The following is a 19,520-nucleotide window of genomic DNA, read 5'->3' on the forward strand; positions in this document are numbered from 1 at the left end:
TGACATGCGGTGGCTTTTACAATCGTCAGTGACCGGAAGTGATGAAATCGCTGACATGCCCCCCCCCCCCCCCCCCCCCCCCCCCCTCCCTGATCAAACCTCACACCCTCCTCACATGTGGCGGTGTGTTGTGTTCCTACACTCTGAGCCTCCTCTCACAGAATGGAGCAGGAGGCACTGCGCATGGGCAGGTTGGCGGGCAGCTTAACATACTGCTGCCTGAAGCTGTTTCTCTTGTTGTTGAGTAAAGGGCCGGGGTTCTCCAGCCCGTCGGCAGCGGGCGGCAAATACTCCGGCATGGCGTTTCCCTGGGGCACATCCAGCCTGGGCCCCTTGTTGTTCTTAGTCTTTTTGGCTTTCTCCTTCTCCTGGGGCTCGGCCGACACGGAGGGGGGGTCGTTGGCGGCCTCCGGCGGGGGCAGGGCGTCCAGCGGGAGGTCGCTCGGGCTCGGCTTCCCTTCTGCTTGGTCGTCGCTGCCTGCGATGTTGAGGTTGGAGGCCATCCGCTTCGCATTGGTGCTTGTGGAGCTACAATTACACATCGGTTAAAGAGATAGTTCAACATTTTGGCAAATACCCCCCTTTTGCCATAATCCCTATAGTTTTAGGAGTAGGTTCATTTCCTTTAAAGGGACAACGAGGAGTTTTGGAAAAGCGAAGCATTTTCACACTACATTTATGAGCCTCCGCGCGCACCGTAAAATTATTTGACCAGCGCAAGACGGACTCATGTTTTCATTCATCAAGAATTAAAGTCAGAGGTTCGAAGACGATCACATGCCATCGTAGTTCCGACCATAAACGGAGATTCGGCGGCGTTATTCTCACAATCGCCGGGCAGCGTCCACGAAACCGAAAGTAAATAAACGCTGGTCGGCTCGCCCAGCATTTCCGCCACCACTAATAATAACAAAATAATGATAGAGACAAAACGATATATTTATCGAAAATGGGCCCATTAACAAGTGTGGGTAACGTAGATTCATCCACATTAACATGAGACTTTTTTATAACCAAATAGAAACTCCTCGTTGTCCCTTTAATCGTCGGTGCAAGCTGTTTTTAGAACGGCGGGGCAGAGACACGGGCTGCACGGTACTTTTGCATTTCCCTCATCAAACTCATCAAATACACAATTCAGAACTCCAAAACACTCTTGTGGACAAGTTGTGACCTGCACATTCACCACGCTATGAGATAATAACGTATAATTATGTAACATTACGACACATGAGCAGCTGTGTCTGGAATGTAGTTCCGGCTGCATTTGCCTCTAAAACAACTCTTCCTCGTAACGTTACATTATTATCTCATATTATTATATTATATTATCTCATATCGTGGTGAATGTGCAGGTCACAACTTTTCCACCAGAGTGTTTTGGAGTTGTTGGATTGTGTATTTAGTTTGATGAGGGAAAGGCGAAAGTACCGTGCAGCTCGCGTTTCTGCCCTGCTGATCTAAATACAGCTTGCACCAACAATTAAAGGTAATGAACCTACTCCTATGATTATAAGTATTATTGCAATAGGCGAATTTGCCAAAATGTTGAACTATCCCTTTGAGTTCAGCGATTCACACCTGTACATGATACACCTGTTGTCATGCTGTTAGCAGTTTTTTTTATACATGTAGCTCCAGTGACGGCAGATCTAAAGATGATATCCTCTGGAATAAACTGCACCGGAAAGTGGAGTGGAAGTGGAATTATCTTATCAAACAGCTTATGTCTTGTTTTATGAGAAACAAGTCTCTTGATGTTTGACTAAATTATTAAACAGGATATTTTCTGCGCTGCTGCTGTGTTGCCTGTTTTGTCTGATGAATTTTTGTGCTGACATCCAAGTGAAAATGTAGCTTTTTTCGGTAGTCAGCAAGACTAACATACAAAAGTGCCTTTCACTTTGCTTCCTGTCTGGTGCTGCAGGGGAGCAGAGAGCACAGCTCCAACTGAATCAACAGGGGGCATCATGAGTCCACACTGTGCACTGAAGGAAAGTGGTTCTTTGGTGCAGCCTGCTCTGCTTTTGTCTACTCACCCATTAGAGCTCTTGTCCTCCGAGTCTTTCTGCTCACTGCTGTAACGCAGCTCCGCCGGGGTCTTGAACGATAGATCTTTCTTTCCTTTCAGCCAGTAGGTTTTCATGTAGCCTTTACCCTGGATGGCATTAGGGGGATAAAGTGGTGTTTACATGTTGGGATGGAAATTTCATCTACAACCAGGAATAAAATGGCTCAAATGCTCCACTTCATCTAGAGATAATAAAGTGCTTCAAGATAAGACTGACACAACCTGACATGTACGGTATTAATCATTACGTCCGTTCCAATTAGAGGACGGTGCATAAGACAGGCCATAATTATTATTATTTTTTAACAAGTGTGTTTATTAATTTTTTCAGAATAAATATTCACTCTACCAGTAAAATACAGGTGCAGAACAAAACTGTCACAATAAGGCTCATCTTAAATGATACAAACATCACAGGGCAGTAGCATGTGTTATTTATAGGGCTGGGACTCGATTAAAAAAATTAATCGAATTAATCAGAGGCTTTGTAATTAATTAATCGCAATTAATCACATTTTAATCGCATATAAATATTTGACCTGAGAACAGTGAGAAGCATTTTTTTTCCACATGGATTTTAGTATACCATTGAATGACTGAATACATAAGCTTAAGCATTCAAGGTGGTACTTAACCAAGACCAACAGACTAGGGATGCAAATTATCGATTAATTCATTAATCGATATTTGATACATACAGATTAAATGGTCTTTCCTGCCAATACACTATGATGATTACTGTAGTATTTAACTAGGCTACTTAAATCACAGTAGCATAAACTGATTTGTTGAACTCAGCCTGATGTAAACATTAATAAAACTCAGTAACCAATCACACAGGCAGCTCCATGTTGTCCCTGTGTGATGTTCAGGGACAGGTCAGGACAGTCTGAAGACAGAGCTCTGAGGGTGAAGTCCTATCATAATGAGATGAGCTGCACCTGTGACAGTGACAGGTCATAGATATAGCGCTGCAGCTGAGCACTTAGCGCTATATAGCGCATTTAGCGTGCGCCTGTGTCTGTGTATCTATGTGCAGGCAGAGATCAGAGATGGTGTTTTAAATAACCATGCTAGCGTTTCACCAGCTCTCATCTCTGCCAGTCAGCCTCTCAAACTGCCGCCTCTCTCGCGTGCGGGCGCACCGCACGTAGACACACGTGAGAAAAAAAGAAAAAAAAAATTGGAAAAAAAGAAAAAAAAAATTACGCATTAATTAAAGTCCCGGCCCTAGTTATTTACAGTCCAAAATATAAATAATCCATCATCTCTCTCAGAGAAAAGCATTTCAAGTAAAAAATAAAAGGAGCAGAAACCAAATAAACAAACAGATGTATAATAAATACGTGGTCATTTTGTTTGTTGATGGCTTACATACAGGGGGAACATGCCTCCAATGCGTTCCTCCCCTCCAAAGACAGGCCATAATTTGCAGAACAAGGACATGGAAAAATGAAGCTGTCGATTGTCGTTATTAACATCTCACCTTTACAAATATTTTGCCCCTCTCCTCGATGATGTAGGGTTCATGTTCCAGGTGGTCTTTGGTGGTCTGACTGATGTGGATCTGCATGCCCTGCTCAGACAGACGCACACAGAAAAAAACTACTGCTAAAGCTTGGTATAAAAAAAAAAAACAATAAAAAAAAACAGGCTATGCTGGTACTGAAGCCATTTTAGATCATCAAAGGGGAAGTTAAAGCCTTTTCCCTGACTGGACTCTAAAGTGAGAGATCATTCAGTCTTCTTCCTTCATGGGGATCTATAGTAAGAGAATTAAGCCTCCGCAGACCGCGTCTTTCATCGCAGAATGAATTTCCCACACAACATGACACGACTTTCTATTGCTGTAAGTAATGGAAAGCAAATGAAGTGATTAGCCTATTGCACTAAGTTAAAGGCAGCATGCACAGTGGCATCATTAAACAGAAAACGGTTTTCCATAGTAATCAACATGAATTTAGCTGAGGGAAATCATGAATGTTATTTGGAGTTATTTATACTATCGCCGTGGGGTGTTTAGCACATTTTGCCTGGGCGCTGGCTTGTTAAATATGTTAGTGTAGTCACCACTCCGTTGCTCTCCATCCGCGAGGCCGTGTTCACAGTGTCGCCAAACAGACAGTAGCGAGGCATCTTCAGTCCTACAACACCAGCCACCACCATACCTGAGTGAATACCTGAGGGAGGAGGAACCACAGGAGGTGATTTATTCCCAAACTGCCTGAATACATCCTTTTCTTTTGCCACTTGGTTCACTTTTAGAGGTTTGGACTCGTTACTTTTATTTTTTCACCAACATTCTAAATTTCAAGTTGTTATTAACAACAAAATGACCAGAGAATGGCTCAAACACTATTTCCAGCCTGCAGAAAATACATCTTTTGTCTTTTATTTAGAGTAGAAAATTCAATTGAATGATGATTTAATCCACAAGTTGATCTTATATATGAATGGTTTACCTAAAAATGTAATCAAAATAACCATAATATATTCATGACATAATAGGGTTGTCATTTGATTGTTTGACTTTCAGTCAGCAGGACAGGAAAGCAACTTTTCTCTCTAGTGTGATCTGTCGAGGGTCCGCCATGCTGTCCTCTATCCCACTGCATGCTGGGATATGCAGATTCTGATCACAGTAAGTGATTTACGGAGTAGATGGATCCGTAAATACTTTTTTTTTTTTTTAGGACTTTATGCAAAATGATTTTACAAAGATAAGGATTACAGAAAAACAAATAAAATTCAATGATTTTCCATTCTGGGAAAATTCTCTTTTGCTTATGGGCCGATGCCAACTTCACAGCAGTGAGCCACGGCAGAGACTCAGTATCTGTATGATCTGTACACGACCTGGGTCCTGCTCTGTGTTCCCACAGGAATCTTTCTATTGAATCCCAAAGTCTCAAGATGGTATTTTTGAGGCTGTTACTTAAATGTGGCTTAAAGGACAATTCCGAGCAAATTCAACTCAGGGCTGTATTTTCCTATCATTTTAGGTCTAAAAGAAGGAATCTGAAGATTTTCAGTTTAATTGCTCCTGTTTTGCGGTAGTTGTGTCTGTCCCCGCATCGCCACGGCAGCGATGAATGGGAGTGGATTGAAGTTCCGCTGCTTAGGCTGTTTGCATCCCTCAAAGCCACATTTTTTTTCCACAGACAGCGTCAGATGGAGACTCAAACATTTTTGAACAGAAGTTTATTTACTTCAAGCAAGCCGTCATGTTTGTAAAACTAGTTAGTTGCCGTGCTCGGTGTATTCAGGTGCAGTCGGAAAGCTCCAGTTTGTGTCATAAACACAGGAATATCAACTCTTGACTTGCTTCAAGTAATAAAAACTTGAGTCGCTACCTGACGCTGTCTGTGGAAAAAAATGTACACTTCAAGCAAGTCAAGAGTTGATATTCCTGTGTTTATGACACAAACGGAAGCTCCCACTGCACCTGAATACACCATGCATGGCAACTTGGGTCTCGCACGAGACTCCGGGAGACTTTGAATTAGATCTAGTTTTACAAACATGTCGGCTTGCTTGAAGTAAATACACTTCTGGGTGCATGTTTGAGTCGCCATCTGACGCTGTCTGTGGAAAAAAATTGCAGCTTTGAGGGATGTAAACAGCCTAAGCAGCGGAACTTCCATCCGCTCCCATTCATAGCTGCCGTGACGATGCGGGGACAGACACAACTACCGCAAAACAGGAGCAATTAAACTGAAAATCTTCAGATTCCTTCTTTTAGACCTAAAATGTTAGGAAAATACACCCCTGAGTTGAATTTGGCCGGAATTGTCCTTTAAAAGTAGTTGACTGGACGAAACCCTCAACCTGGAAGTGACTTCAGTTCAAGGCTGATCTTATCTCTGCCGAGCCACTAAAGCAGCAGACAGTGGCAGCGCTCACCGACTCTGATCTGGATGTTGTCCCCGGTGGACGGGTCCTTCAGGTGGTCGATGGAGCTCAGCATGTCCAGAGCCATGTCACAGATGTGATGAGCGTGAAAGGTGGTCTTGTTGGGAACACCTGCCACCACCATGTAGGCGTCACGGATGGTCTCTACCTGGACAGGGGTGGATTTCAGATGTGATTAGGTGTGAATGGAAAGTTCTGACATGTTTCCATTGGTAGCTCTACACACTCCCCTGCTGCATCTTGCTGCTATTACTCGCTAAAGCACGAGTGTGTTTTCTTTTTTTCGGTAACATTTTATAATAAGTGCACAATTAAGCATAAATACTAAATTCTACATTTATAACACATGAATACTCATTAGTATGTAGTTTATAACAGGGTTCCTACACATTTGAACTTTCCAAATTCCATAATTCTTCCAGACCCTAATTTCCAGACTTCTCTGTAAAATAAATCAAATAATTTGTGATATTTGAGTAAACAGATGTGTATCATGTAAATAAATCATGCAATTAATCATTTGTTTTGATTATTGAATGTGTATGCCATTATGTCACCAAATCATTTCCAGGAGATTTTAGCAAGGTACAATAGTGCATATAGAATACTTAACCCAAATTACTTTAGATAAGACCAAACCCAGATAGAATAGTTTCCATTTTCCATAAAATCTTAATTCCATACTTTTCCTTACTTGCGTAGGAACCCTGTTATAAATACAGTTAGTGCTTATCAATGACGAGTAAAACATTTTAACGTCTAAACTTTACCTAGAGTGTAAAGGATAGGCAAATATAAGCCTTGGGCTTCAGCCTATTCCCTTTTCGGTCACTGTATGATATTTTCTTTTTTGTGTGTGTGTGTGTGGTTGCAATTGTGTATAATATGTGTTGGCTAAATTGTTCACACAGAATGGTTGATTTTGATGTTGGTGTTGTATGACCGAAATAAACAAATTTCAATTCAAATAAAAAAATACTAATGAATATTGTGTTATAAATGATGAATTCGGTATTTAATGTTTAACTAATGCTTAATATTGTGTACTTATTATAAAGTGTTACCCTTTTTTTGTGTAATAATTAATTTCAATAGATTCGAAGGTAAATCTATTAAGATTGGGTAAATGACATTTTCCAGTAAACTACTATGACATTTTCCATGTTGTAATGACTGTTAGAAGTTTTGCATCTTGATAAGAACAAAGCAATTTCTTCTCAAATTGGACTCAGTAGGAAAAGGACCAAATGTTGACACAATGATCAGTTGTTGTTATTCTACAAACATCACTGTACTATATCAAGGAGGCCTTAATATAAAATACACACAATGGTTGAAACTAAGCGACTCAGTCATAGAGCAGGTGTGTTGTCTTCTTGGTCTTACCTTGTAGACGTTGTGCTTCTCACTCAGCGTGTCGAAGACGATGTAGATCTCATTGAGCATGTCCACCACCTGCATGGGTGTGATGTGTATGCAGATCTCATTGAACTTCACCACATCGCTGAACAGGATGGTGACATCTGGGAAGACCTGGGCCACAAACGCACACATAGGGAGATAATAACCACACAGGTTTACTCAGGTTTACGCAGTGTGTTAATTAAATGGCAGAGGGCGATGATAGCCAGGGCAGTCGCTCACTGGTTCCTTGATTCATCTCTCAAAGGGATAGTTCAACATTTTGGTGAATTGGCTCATTGCCATAAGCCCTATAGTCTTAGGAGTAGGTTTCTTACCTTTAATTGTCGGTGCAAGCTATTTTTAGAATGGCGGAGCAGAGCCGCGAGCTGCTCAGAGCTACGCTACAGAGGCTAATTGGATTTCTTGGTTTCCCTCATCAAACTCATCAAAAACACAATCCGACAACTCCAAAACGCTCTGGTGGACAAGTTGTGACCTGCACATTCACCACGCTATGAGATAATAACACAACGTTACCAGACAGAGTTGTTTTAGAGGGAAATTCATCCAAAATCGCTGATGCGCGTTGCCTTCAGGGACAGTTTTTCAGCAAGCTGTCTCTATATTTACCTCGAAAACAACTCTGTCTGGTAACGTTGTGTTATTATCTCATAGCGTGGTGAATGTGCAGGTCACAACTTGTCCACCAGAGCGTTTTGGAGTTGTTGGATTGTGTATTTGATGAGTTTGATGAGGGAAACCAAGAAATCCCATTAGCCTCCGTAGCGTAGCTCTGAGCAGCTTGCGGCTCTGCTCGGCCATTCTAAACTTAGCTCGCACCGACAATTAAAGGTAACGAACGTACTGCTGCTATTACTATAGGGCTTATGGCAATGGGCCAGTTTGCCAAAAAGTTTAACTATCCCTTTAAATGTGTCTTGGTTTTGTGTGTAATTTTGGCTTTCTGACTGTCTTATTATTTTTTTTCTCACTATGAACTCCTTGGGTGATTCCAGTCCTCTGGTCACAGAGTGATACTGACTTGGACAGGACAACTCAGAACACATTAGATAAAGCACTTAGGCACTTCTCAGAAGCTGATGATGGTGTGATATTTTGTGGTTTTGGATGGAGTACTGCCATCCTTGTTAACAAAAAACCACCGGCTTGTACCTGGCACGTCTCCAGTGCGGTGATCCCCTTCCTGAGGCGGTCGGCCACAGCTTTAGGGATCATGGCGTACAGCAAAGAATCTCCTCTCTTCTTCTCTTCATCCAGCTTCTTGATGATTTCCTGCAGCTGGGCATATTTTTGTTGCTCCTGGAGGATTAGAAATGGGACACGAGAGTCTACAGTTACAGTCTCACCTCTTTTAAAGCTGAAAAAAAAATCCCTCTTTGGCTTCTCTAATCCTTTTAATCCACATCCCTCCTGCATGACTGAAGTGGATTTAATGGGGGAAATCAATATGGGAGCAGAGCTTTCACCTGGACTCACCTGGTCCAACTGCTTCACAGAGCACTGACAGTTCTTACCGTGTGTGTCATATTATAATATATATGACCTCTGACTGGAATCAATTTTAGGATTATAACAATACATTTTTGAGGGCAGAATAAACCACCAAGATAGAGTTCTTCCAGTTCAACACAAGTCTGCTTTGTTAGCACGACGCTCTATGTCTGAGATTTAGGATTCAGGGTTCTCCTTCACCTGATCCAGGGCCAGCTGGAGCTCGGCCGACTGCTGCGTCCCGGCCAAAATCAGCTCTCTGCTGGAGTCGTGCAGGTTCAGATCATTCACATACACACCCATCTTTATCATGTCCTCCACCGTCTCTATGCTGCAAGAATAAGGAGAACAAATGAACTATAAAAGGAAAGGAAAGCAAGAGAGTGTAAATTAATTAACATAACGGGTGCACAAAGGTTCAATCTGTAACTGCACGTTTCAATGATTAAACCATTTAGTACACTGAGTACTGGATCAGGTGCCAGGACAGCGTATGGACATTGTTAGTTTTAGGAATAAAGATCTGCTACCTTGTTTTTACACCAAATATTGAAATAAAGGCTGATACTACCTCATCCAAAACATATTACAGGCCTGTTCTAAATATAGGCGGGGTGAATGAGAGAATTGTTCGTACTGTAATGACTCACCTCAGCCATATTTTCACAGAATGAACAACGTAGGCTACATTAATCCTACCACACTTGCCACTCTGAGTCTTGAGTTTCTATTTTTAACAGAAACACTGTTCTCTGTGTTCACTGTTTAATTCTGATTATTACACGTTACAATCTGGTAAATTATATTAAAGGGATAGTTCACCCAAAATTCAAATTTCACTCATTATCTACTCACCCTCATGTCGACTAAGAGCTGTGAGAATTTTCAGAGTCCTCCGTGCCTTCTCTGAGTTACGGGGGGGGGGGGGGTCCGCGCCGCAGTATCTGTCCATATAATGGTTGTCAATGGATACCACCTTTCTTCATCCGAAAAGACACACCAAAAAACATCCAAATACCTCCATAGTGCTCGTCTGTAATGTCCCTCTTGTATTGAAGCCCCGACATGAGAAATTGTTCCGCCGGTCAGTGCAAGACACAGGAAGAGCAGTGAACTGAGACACTGGGAGCTTCCGCTACAAACAATCTTAAAATATAGACTTATTTAATTTTTTTCGGAACAATTTCTCATGTCGGGGCTTCAATACAAGAGGGACATTACAGACGAGCAGTATGGAGGTATTTGGATGTTTTTTGGTGTGTCTTTTTGGACGAAGAAAAGTGGTATCCATTCACAACCATTATATGGACAAATACTGCTGTGGTGAGTAGATAATGAGTGAAATTTGAATTTTGGGTGAACTATCCCTTTAACACAACAAAAGGCTGCGTAGAAATCTGAACCGTTCCAAATGTTTAGGTGAGAAACGTATGGAGGAAGTGTCGGGGGTTTATTAGTATTCAGAAAAAAAGGAAGTAAATGTACTTACACACAGGCCAAATGAGAAATGAGCTGTAAATCTCTAATAATAACTCCTTCAAACTCACAGGTCGAAGGAATCAGTATAGATCATTATGTCTCTGAAACTTTTTTAAAAGTGCTCAGAAATGTTGGACTCATCTGAAGTGAGACGCTTATCTGAACCCGACATACATACATATTTTATTTTCAAAAAGAGCCGAACCCAAGGTGACCCGAGACAGTCAGACCTGTTTCAAAATAGATAACCTAATTCAAATTCAGTTGATTTAAATGACACTAATGGAGGAAGGACACAGTGACACTGAAAACATCATCTATTACCAAGGAGCTGCGGTTGAGAAAACCTGTTATTTTCCCTCTATTTCGCTGTTACAATTTAAACCACAAGGATTATAGCCCTACCACATGAGTGAATAATGATAAAGAACCAAATATAATTTGGACCCAGCACGACGCCAATGCCCAGTTGGGTCTCTCTAGTCTAGTCTCCAACAATGAAACAATAAGTCTGTGGTCTCACATCGGTGTCCCCAGGAAGATGAGGGAGTCCCACTGGGGGACGTACTTCATCTGGCCCTTCAGATGGAGAGGCTTCTTAGGAGGCTCCCGCATGTCCTCAAAGATAGTCTCGCTGCACTTTCCTGAGAACAGTCATGGAGGAACGTTAAGTGGGAGCGAGGCCAACAAAAAGCACGTGACCAGGAATGTGAAGTTGGAAGATTTTCAGTATTTAAAGGACAATTCCGGGCAAATTCAACTTGGTATTAGGTCTAAAAGAAGGAATCTGAAGATTTTCAGTTTAATTGCTCCTGTTTTGCGGTGGTTGTGTCTGTCCCCGCATCGTCACGGCACCGATGAATGGAGCGGATGGAAGTTTACATCCCTCAAAGCCGCAATTTTTTCCACAGACAGCGTCAGATGGCTACTCAAACATGCACCGAGAAGTTTATTTACTTCAAGCAAGCCGACATGTTTGTAAAACTAGATCTAATTCAAAGTCTCGCGGAGTCTCGCTTGGTGTGTTCACGTGCAGTCGGAAGCTCCCGGTGTGGCATAAACACAGGAATATCAACTCTTGACTTTGAGGGATGTAAACAGCCTAAGCAGCGGAACTTCAATCCGCTCCCATTCATCACTGCCATGGCGATGCGGGGACAGACACAACTACCGCAAAACAGGAGACATTAAACCAGTGGTTCCCAACCTTTTTTGGTTTGTGACCCCATTTTGACATCACAAATCTCTGGCTACCCACGTGCAGTCACGTGATTGCGGGGTCGCCAGAAATTTCAATCAAGATATTTTTATCAAGTCAAGTCAAGTCATTGTTTAGGCTATATGCTGCATTTTATTTGAACTCGATTTATATTTGAGAAAGTGAAAGTATAGAATACAATTGTCAAAGATTGTGTGTGGTGTCTTAATCATAATATTAAAAAGAATAATTATTAGTTTAAAAAAAATATTTTTATCAGTAGAAATAGACATTTCAGGCGACCCCATTTGAATTCCAGGCGACCCCATGTGGGGTCCCGACCCCAAGGTTGAAAAACACTGAATTAAACTGAAAATCTTCAGATTCCTTCTTTTAGACCTAAAATGTTAGGAAAATACAGCCCCGAGTTGAATTTGCCCGGAATTGTCCTTTTAAATGTGCAAAAACCATCAGTAGGGCACAGATTGAACACAGCTGCACTCCTACAGAAGTACAACTCTCAAACAAATCAGACATGTGTTTACGAAGGTGAAAGAGTAAAGCGTTCTGACCGGTGACGGTCTGAAACGCCAGCAGTTCGATGTCCTCCCCTCCAGAGTTGGCAGAGCTGTTGTACTGGGTGAGAGCGCTGCTGTACTCCTGGTCCGTGCCCTTCATCTCCTCCACCGCCTTTGGCTCTGGATGGAGGGAGAGCAGCAGGAGCGGCAAGAGGATGTGGAAGAGCAGATGAACCAGAATGTGTTTGTGTGTTAACCGTGTGAGTTAACAAGGGCATAAATGTGTGAAGACGGCGCAGCGAATTACACATCGCACACTCGGGCAATAACAGAGTGGTGGTGGTGTTCAACAATATGTAAAATTCATCACTGCATCCTGGCTCATGTCCAAATCCAAATTAGCTTCATTCTTACACATAACATTAACATAGAAATTGACTGTCACATCCTCTTGAAATAATTACATCTTAAGCAAAATGCTTTCAATTAAATTCCCAACATGCAAAACATATCCCTCCTCCCAGCATGCATCTGTGGTTAAACATGCTTTAAGCCTAAGTGTTCACTGTCGTTAAATGCTGGTCCGGCTCCTCAGTCGCTTTGATATTCTTCTCTGCCTGGTTATATTATTAATATTTCATTTAGCTCCGTGCGGGTGCAGTAACTTTGAACAAAGATGTGGGAGTTAATTGATGGACATTTTGTGATCCCATCTATTTGAAATGAACCCTATATATTATACATAATGCATCTGGATTGGAATTGATAGATAGACCGCTACCTCTTTCTTCTTCCCTCTTTGCTTTCTCACTCTCTTCCTTCTCCTCTGGTTCCTCTTTGCTCAGTTTGGGGATGTTGACCTTCTGTTTGCTCTCCACCACCGCTTTAGACAACAGCTCAAACACGTTGTTTAGATGAGTGTAGATCTGAGCAGGGGAAAAGTAGAAAGATTTCAGGCGGTACACTGCAAAAACTCAAATATCTTACCAAGAATATTTGTCTTATTTCTAGTCAAAATGTAATTTCTAGACAAAACAAATATATACTGTAAAATAAGACTCATCACATAAAAAGTATCTTGTTTTTAGACCCTTTTTACTTCTTTCAAGCATATTCACTTGGAATAGGTAGAAAAATCTGATAGTGGAGCAAGTTATTTTTCCTTATTACGAGCACAAAAAAAGATTTTTCTATTTATTTCAAGTGAAAATTTGTTTGAAACAAGTGGAAATGATCTAAAAACAAGTACATTTTTAGGTGATGAGTCTCATTTTAAGTGGAAAGAGATTAGTTTGGACTAGAAATGAGACATTTTGACAAGAAAAAAGACAAAATGTTCTTGGAAAGATTTTTAGTTTTTGCAGTGTACTGTAGTTCTTTCAGTGAGGCAGCGATGTAGACGCTTTTCTAAAAGTTGTGAACTCACATTATCCCAGCTGAACTCCAGCATGGGTCTGATCAGAGTGAACTCTTCGTTGACCTTCTTGCCCTGGAGGTCAGAGAAGACCTCTTTGAGGCCGTCGCCGATGCGGTACATGGTCATGTCGCGGCGGAAGATGACGCTGAAGGGGAACATGTCGAAGAAGATCCCTCGCTTCATCGGCAGCTTCTCGTAGCTGGGCGCCGTCTTCTGCTGCGGCATGCGGTGCTTGAAGGCCGCGTTGTCAAAGTTCATCTTATAAACCTGGACCAGTTAAAGGAAAGGTTTTTATTGTAATTTGGGTCATTAAAATACTGTTCACAACATGTTTTTTTTTTCATTTTGGGAAGAATTGATTTGATGACACTTTTTAATGGTACACACTATTAAGCATTATTTAAGCATTAAATACTAAATTCATAATTTATAACATTGATTTATTAATACAGTTAAAAATGTTTTACTCATCATTGATAAGCACTAACTGTATTTATAAACTACATACTAATGAGTATTCATGTGTTATAGATGGAGAATTCAGTATTTATTAATGCTTAACTAATGTAGTGTGTACTTATGCTGTGTTCAAGACAACTCGGAAGTCGGAAAAAAACAAGCTCCGAGTTGTAAAAAATGAATTGAACGGCGTCGAACTCGGAAATTACAAGTCAGAAACTCGGGTATCACTTCAGAGCTCTGACTTTCCGACTTGACGTCACGACAACATCAAAACATGGCAGCCCTCATCTTAAACAGTTAGAATTTAGACATTTGAAGTTATTTGTTGAGGTTTTAATGCATATTTTTGTGTATTATTGCAGTAGCCTATATGAAATATGTTTATATTAAGCTGTGATTGTTGTATGGGGTGAAATTGTGTTCCTCGTATGTGACGGAAATAACGTTATTTGTTATCAAGGCTGTAACGTTAAATGTGCACTCGTCTGCGGCGTCTCCTCTCCTCCAAAATAAACATCATTTACTGCTGCATTTATTTTTCGTATTCAGCTATGAGCCACAACATGCCAAACTTCCTTCAGGTATCCATGTTTTTTTTCTTCCGAGTTCCTGCAGCGTGAACGCAATGATGTCGGAAGTCGGAGATTTCCGAGTTGGGAATTCCGACCTCCGAGTTGTTATGAACGCAGCATTATTATAAAGCAGAGGTATTCAATAAAAATTCATTGAGGTCCAGTTACTAAACTTTCATCCAAGTGAAAGGTCCGAACCTTATAAAGTCCAAATGGTGTCTCAGGTGTGTCAGGTTGTGATTTAAAGGCCCCATGACATGAAAAATGTGATTTTGGTTATTTTTTTGTGCTTGGGGAGGTCTCTGGGCCACGTATATATTGCCCTATGCATCAAACTGGTCATAAACGGAGAAACACACACCGCCCATTTGTAGGAACATTCTCTTTAAGACGAGCAGATAGCACTTCCTCCTTTTTGTGATGTCACACACAAGGTAACTCCACCCACCGTGACCAGTTTTTTTTTTTTCAATTTTTATGAATGCAGCTTAGGTTTCAGTTACTTGCCTGTGATTGGCCCAACCACATGCCACTCAAAAACAGTCAGCCAATCAGAGGAGAGGTTCTCATTCTCTCTTCTGATTGGCCAAATGACCTGTGCCTGCTAGAGCTCCAGAAAGAGGCAACAGAAAGGGGCAGTATAGACGATATTAAGCAAAACCAATGATACATCTTGTTAGGGATATCAGCAGGTAAATAAACCCAGAGAAAAGTGCACAGCATGAGGCCTTTAACATACTTAGTAGTAATAGTAATCTTGTGTATGTTTTTCTGTGTGATCTTTGAAACGAAGAAGGAAAAGGAACTGTGTTGTCCGCTGCGTCCTCTACGGCAATCCATGCCTTTTTCAAGTTTGTGCAGAAACCAGTGATTTGTTTAAATCTAGTGAAGGAGTGAGAGGCAGATTTTCTGCTGATGCCACAGAGTCAAACTAAAGCTGATTGCAGACAGTATGGATGGTATGCAGAGCTGAACATTTTCTGTTTTTCTCTGCTGTAAATTCAAAGTTTACCCAGACTCCCAGGCCAATAAACACTTATCTCCATCCAATAAACACTTGCTGTTTGAGTGTAAACAAGAGCTGTGCCCGGCGTCTCGTTGAAGGTGATGGAATCATTTCCATGCCGACAGAACCGACGCGGGGTCGGGGGGGGGGGGTCGGACAGCTCAGCAGCTCAACTAACACTTGACCCGAGCCTGAGCACGTACCACGTATGTCATTTTCTCCGTTTCCTCTTTGGACAGGATTTCCACTTCGATGTCTGTGTTGTAGAATTGTCGTCCCACTTGGGAGAGCTGCCCTGCAGGAGGCAATAACACGCAGAGGTCACAGATGTGTTAGAGGTCAACTCCGCTTAGAAGTAATTGAGCCAAAACTGGGTTTGTGTGAGGTTCAGCTCGGAGCAAACTGTGGCGCTAAGTAGAATAACTGTTTTATTTTGAATCGGTGACTTTGCCTGGAGAGATTAGCCTTGTCCCATGGCGTGATGACTGCTTTGTCCTCATCAACTCAAGTCATTTGTTATACTTATCAACAAAGGACAATGTGCATCTACTCCACATTGTGTAGATACACACACACACAGACTGTATCTGCCAATCTTCAATAGAAGATAGTAACATTTATTTTAACAAGGGAACAAAATGGAAAACAAAACAAAAAGGTCATTCTAATGTCTGATAGTCATCTAATTTAATACTCTAAATTAAGCCATTTGAGCCAAGGTAATTAGCTTGAAATATGGTACAATTAAGCCGTTTTCCTTTTTTTCACTTTAACTGTTCTGTGTAAACCACAATCTAGTGCTGCATTGTATGTTTTAAGTTGGATTTCAGTTGATTTCATTAGTTTGTATGTTTGTTGATGTGATACTCAATGTAATTGACATTGGTTCCTGTTCTAATGTGCCATATATATAAAAAAAAGATTAGATATTTGTTGTAATATCACTGTTTTTCATTTTGTGGTAAAGCAGTCACAATTACAAAAACATTAATTCATTTCCATTGTGCAGTGTATGTCAACTTTTCATTCTGTACTGACTGAGGACCTGCAGCCTCCTGGAAAGAAAGAAAAATGAACTAAATCATCTGAAATAATCATCTGAGTCTTGTGATGGAAAGTCTTCCCCCAGAACCTCAAGTACGTCTAATTTGTGGTAAATGAGGTAAAACAAGCAAAAACATGATGTCACTGTTCAGTCATTTTTCACATGGGGTTCAGATGAGGCTGCGGCCTACATCCCAGCATGCAACTGTGCAGGAACCCACAAGAAGACAGAGGGGTTAGATGCAAAACTAACTACTAGGAAGGTTTGAGGTTTAGGGGACAAATCCACTTCCTGTCACTGTGGTAACCTAGGTAACCCCCACTCATTACCTTTGACAAACTGGGTGAAGCCTTTGCGGGTGCTGCGGTAGTGCAGCGTGAGGCTCGTCTCACACTCCTCCTCCACGCAGAAACTGGGCGGCTGCACCTTGGGGAAGGAGAAGCGAAAGTACTCGTGCAGGTTGTCCAGCTCGTTGATGAAGTCGCGCACATTTCGCCCCAACACCTGGAAAAGACAAAAGACAGGGGCATTTAAATGTTTACTATATGAATAATGTTTCATTTTTATCTACAGTACTTCTCTAAACAATTCCTAAGTCACCTCTAAAGCCCACTATACATGCACACAGCTACTGCAGCAGCATCTGTGTCCATGCATATAGCGGGTGAATGTATAAGTATTTCCCCTTAGCATTCTATTTATGTTTCATTTTGAGTGAATATATGAAACCTTTATTTCCCTTCAGGAAATTCCATTTTCATAAATATTTTGAACATGGAGACTTGGTCAGCTATATTTCAAAGCACGGAACCATTTCTTATTGCATCGATTCTTAAATGTGAAACACGCTACTTCCCTTGTGCCGGAGGGGCCTTTTCCTGGGAAATATGCAAAAAACCAGATGAGCTGCACATGCACTGAATCACTAATATGTCACCAATCATATTAGATCAGTCTGTGGACAAGTGTTTTTTGCCGGAAGGGAAGATCAATAGATCACCTTCAGGATCCGCTCATATCCATAGTTTCCAATCCTCTTCACCATATAGACCCCGAAGGCGTACATCAGCTCATCATGGGTCTTTCCCAGAACCTCACCTGCTGCCTTTGCCAAGCGAAGGATTAGGTTGTCACTGGGGGGGAAAAAGGGGGAAGAAAGTTATTAATTCATTTTTATTCTTGAGTTATTCTTGCTCAGCTCAGTGAGATTTTATAAATGGCTTTTCTGCAGAGAACAAAAAAAAAGGGGCAAACGTAGAATCAACTAATATCAAATGCAGAGCTGAACACAACATCATAAAGTCTTTATTATAAAAACAATAACATTACAATGTTAAAATGGATTCAATTGTACAGTTAATAGCCTGTTGGCCTCATCTGCACATTGATGCATTTAAATAGTTGTTCATATATGGCAAGCCATTTTAATATTTAAAAGCCAGACTGAATATGTGTTGTAGATATCTGTAATTCAGTTTTGCCGAGTCAAAAAGAACATTTCAGATATCTGCAACTAAATTCTTCCTATCCACAATTGTCATTTCAGATATCCACAAACGTTCTTCCTGGGACAAATGACGTCACTTTTGCCATTCATGTGTATGGGGTTTGTCATTACAGATATCTACAATTCAGTTGCGGATATCCGCTATGTGAATTACGGATATCTGTAACTGAATTACGACTAGTATGAATTCCAGTTTGATATATCTACAATTTGATTCTGACTAGTCATAATTCCAGTTCAAGATATCTTTAATTCACCTCAATTAAAGATATCTACATGTCCCTTTTCAGATATCTTAAATTAAGTTTTGACTAGGCGAAATGATGTTGTAGATATCTGTAACTGGAATTATGACTAGACAAAATGACGTTGTAGATATCTCAAACTGGAATTCGTAATAGTCGTAATTCAGTTACAGATATCTGTAATGCACATAGCGGATATCTGCAACTGAATTGTAGATATCTGTAATGACAAACCCCATACACATGAATGGCAAAAGTGACGTCATTTGTCCCAGGAAGAACGTAGTTGTGGATATCTGAAATCACAATTGTGGATAGGAATAATTTAGTTGCGGATATCTGAAATGTTCTTTTTGACTAGAGGCAAAACTGAATTACAGATATCTTGAATAAAAAATCCAACTATTCAAAATGTAGTTACGACTAGTCAGAAAGACGTTGTTGATATCTACAATGTTAATTCCGGATAGTCAAACTTAGCTTTTAAATGTTAAAATTGCTTGCCATAGTTGATAGAATGGCAGCACATCTCATGCCATACTTTCAAGTTTCATTGTGGTACTGTGTATTTAAATTTTTTCAAAGGTTTAAACATTGCAAAGTTTCTCTGCTGCAGTCTGTCCAAAAAATACAAAAATCTTTTGCTATTGAAGCACTGAAAAACCAAGAAGTAGCAGAGGTTTGTCCTCGCTGTGAACCCGACACGACAAGAGGAAGACGACCTACTTGTACATCTGATGTCTGACAAACTTGAGGTGGGGGATCTCTGCTCGGTTCTCAATCAGCCTCCACACATCCTCTCCGTAGGATTCGTTAATGTAATCGTTCACTGCTTCCAAATAGAGGCCGTACATCTTAAGGGGGTTGGAAACCTCCAGCGTGCTGCCCGAGTTAACTGCTTGACTGAGGGTGAGACCAGAGGAGAAATGACATTTGAAATTCACACAGCGCAGTTATCTTTGTTAGGGACAGCAGTTTTAAAATACCACTGTCGAGAAAAACCTCTGAAAATCCATTCTTCCTCGAGACGACAGGACTTTGGCGCTGTCCTCTGAGGAGATTAAAAGAGGGGGCATTTTGGCTGTTTGAAAACAGCACATTAAAAGGAATACTACTCTGTCCGACTGAAGGAAACGGTCTATTACCTGCGTCACGCAAAACCTCATGAAACC

At 41.1% G+C, this 19,520-nt stretch overlaps 1 protein-coding gene across 1 annotated transcript; it reads right to left on the reverse strand.

The window, feature by feature from the left end:
- Window positions 1-155: 155 nt before the first annotated feature.
- On the reverse strand, window positions 156-19,202 carry LOC310998945 (soluble guanylate cyclase 88E-like; the record flags this gene model as incomplete). Its single annotated transcript, XM_083989209.1, has 16 exons — window positions 156-528; window positions 2,040-2,158; window positions 3,558-3,647; window positions 4,142-4,251; window positions 5,975-6,131; window positions 7,370-7,516; window positions 8,561-8,707; window positions 9,101-9,230; window positions 10,902-11,022; window positions 12,149-12,274; window positions 12,876-13,020; window positions 13,521-13,778; window positions 15,755-15,846; window positions 16,926-17,100; window positions 17,597-17,729; window positions 19,075-19,202. The coding sequence occupies 16 exons, from the start codon at window positions 19,200-19,202 to the stop codon at window positions 156-158; spliced, it is 2,451 nt and encodes an 816-aa protein (XP_083845335.1).
- Between the last annotated feature and the right edge of the window lie 318 nt (window positions 19,203-19,520).

The sequence above is a fragment of the Trachurus trachurus genome (assembly GCF_905171665.1).
Source record: "Trachurus trachurus genome assembly, chromosome: 16".
NCBI lineage: Eukaryota > Metazoa > Chordata > Actinopteri > Carangiformes > Carangidae > Trachurus > Trachurus trachurus.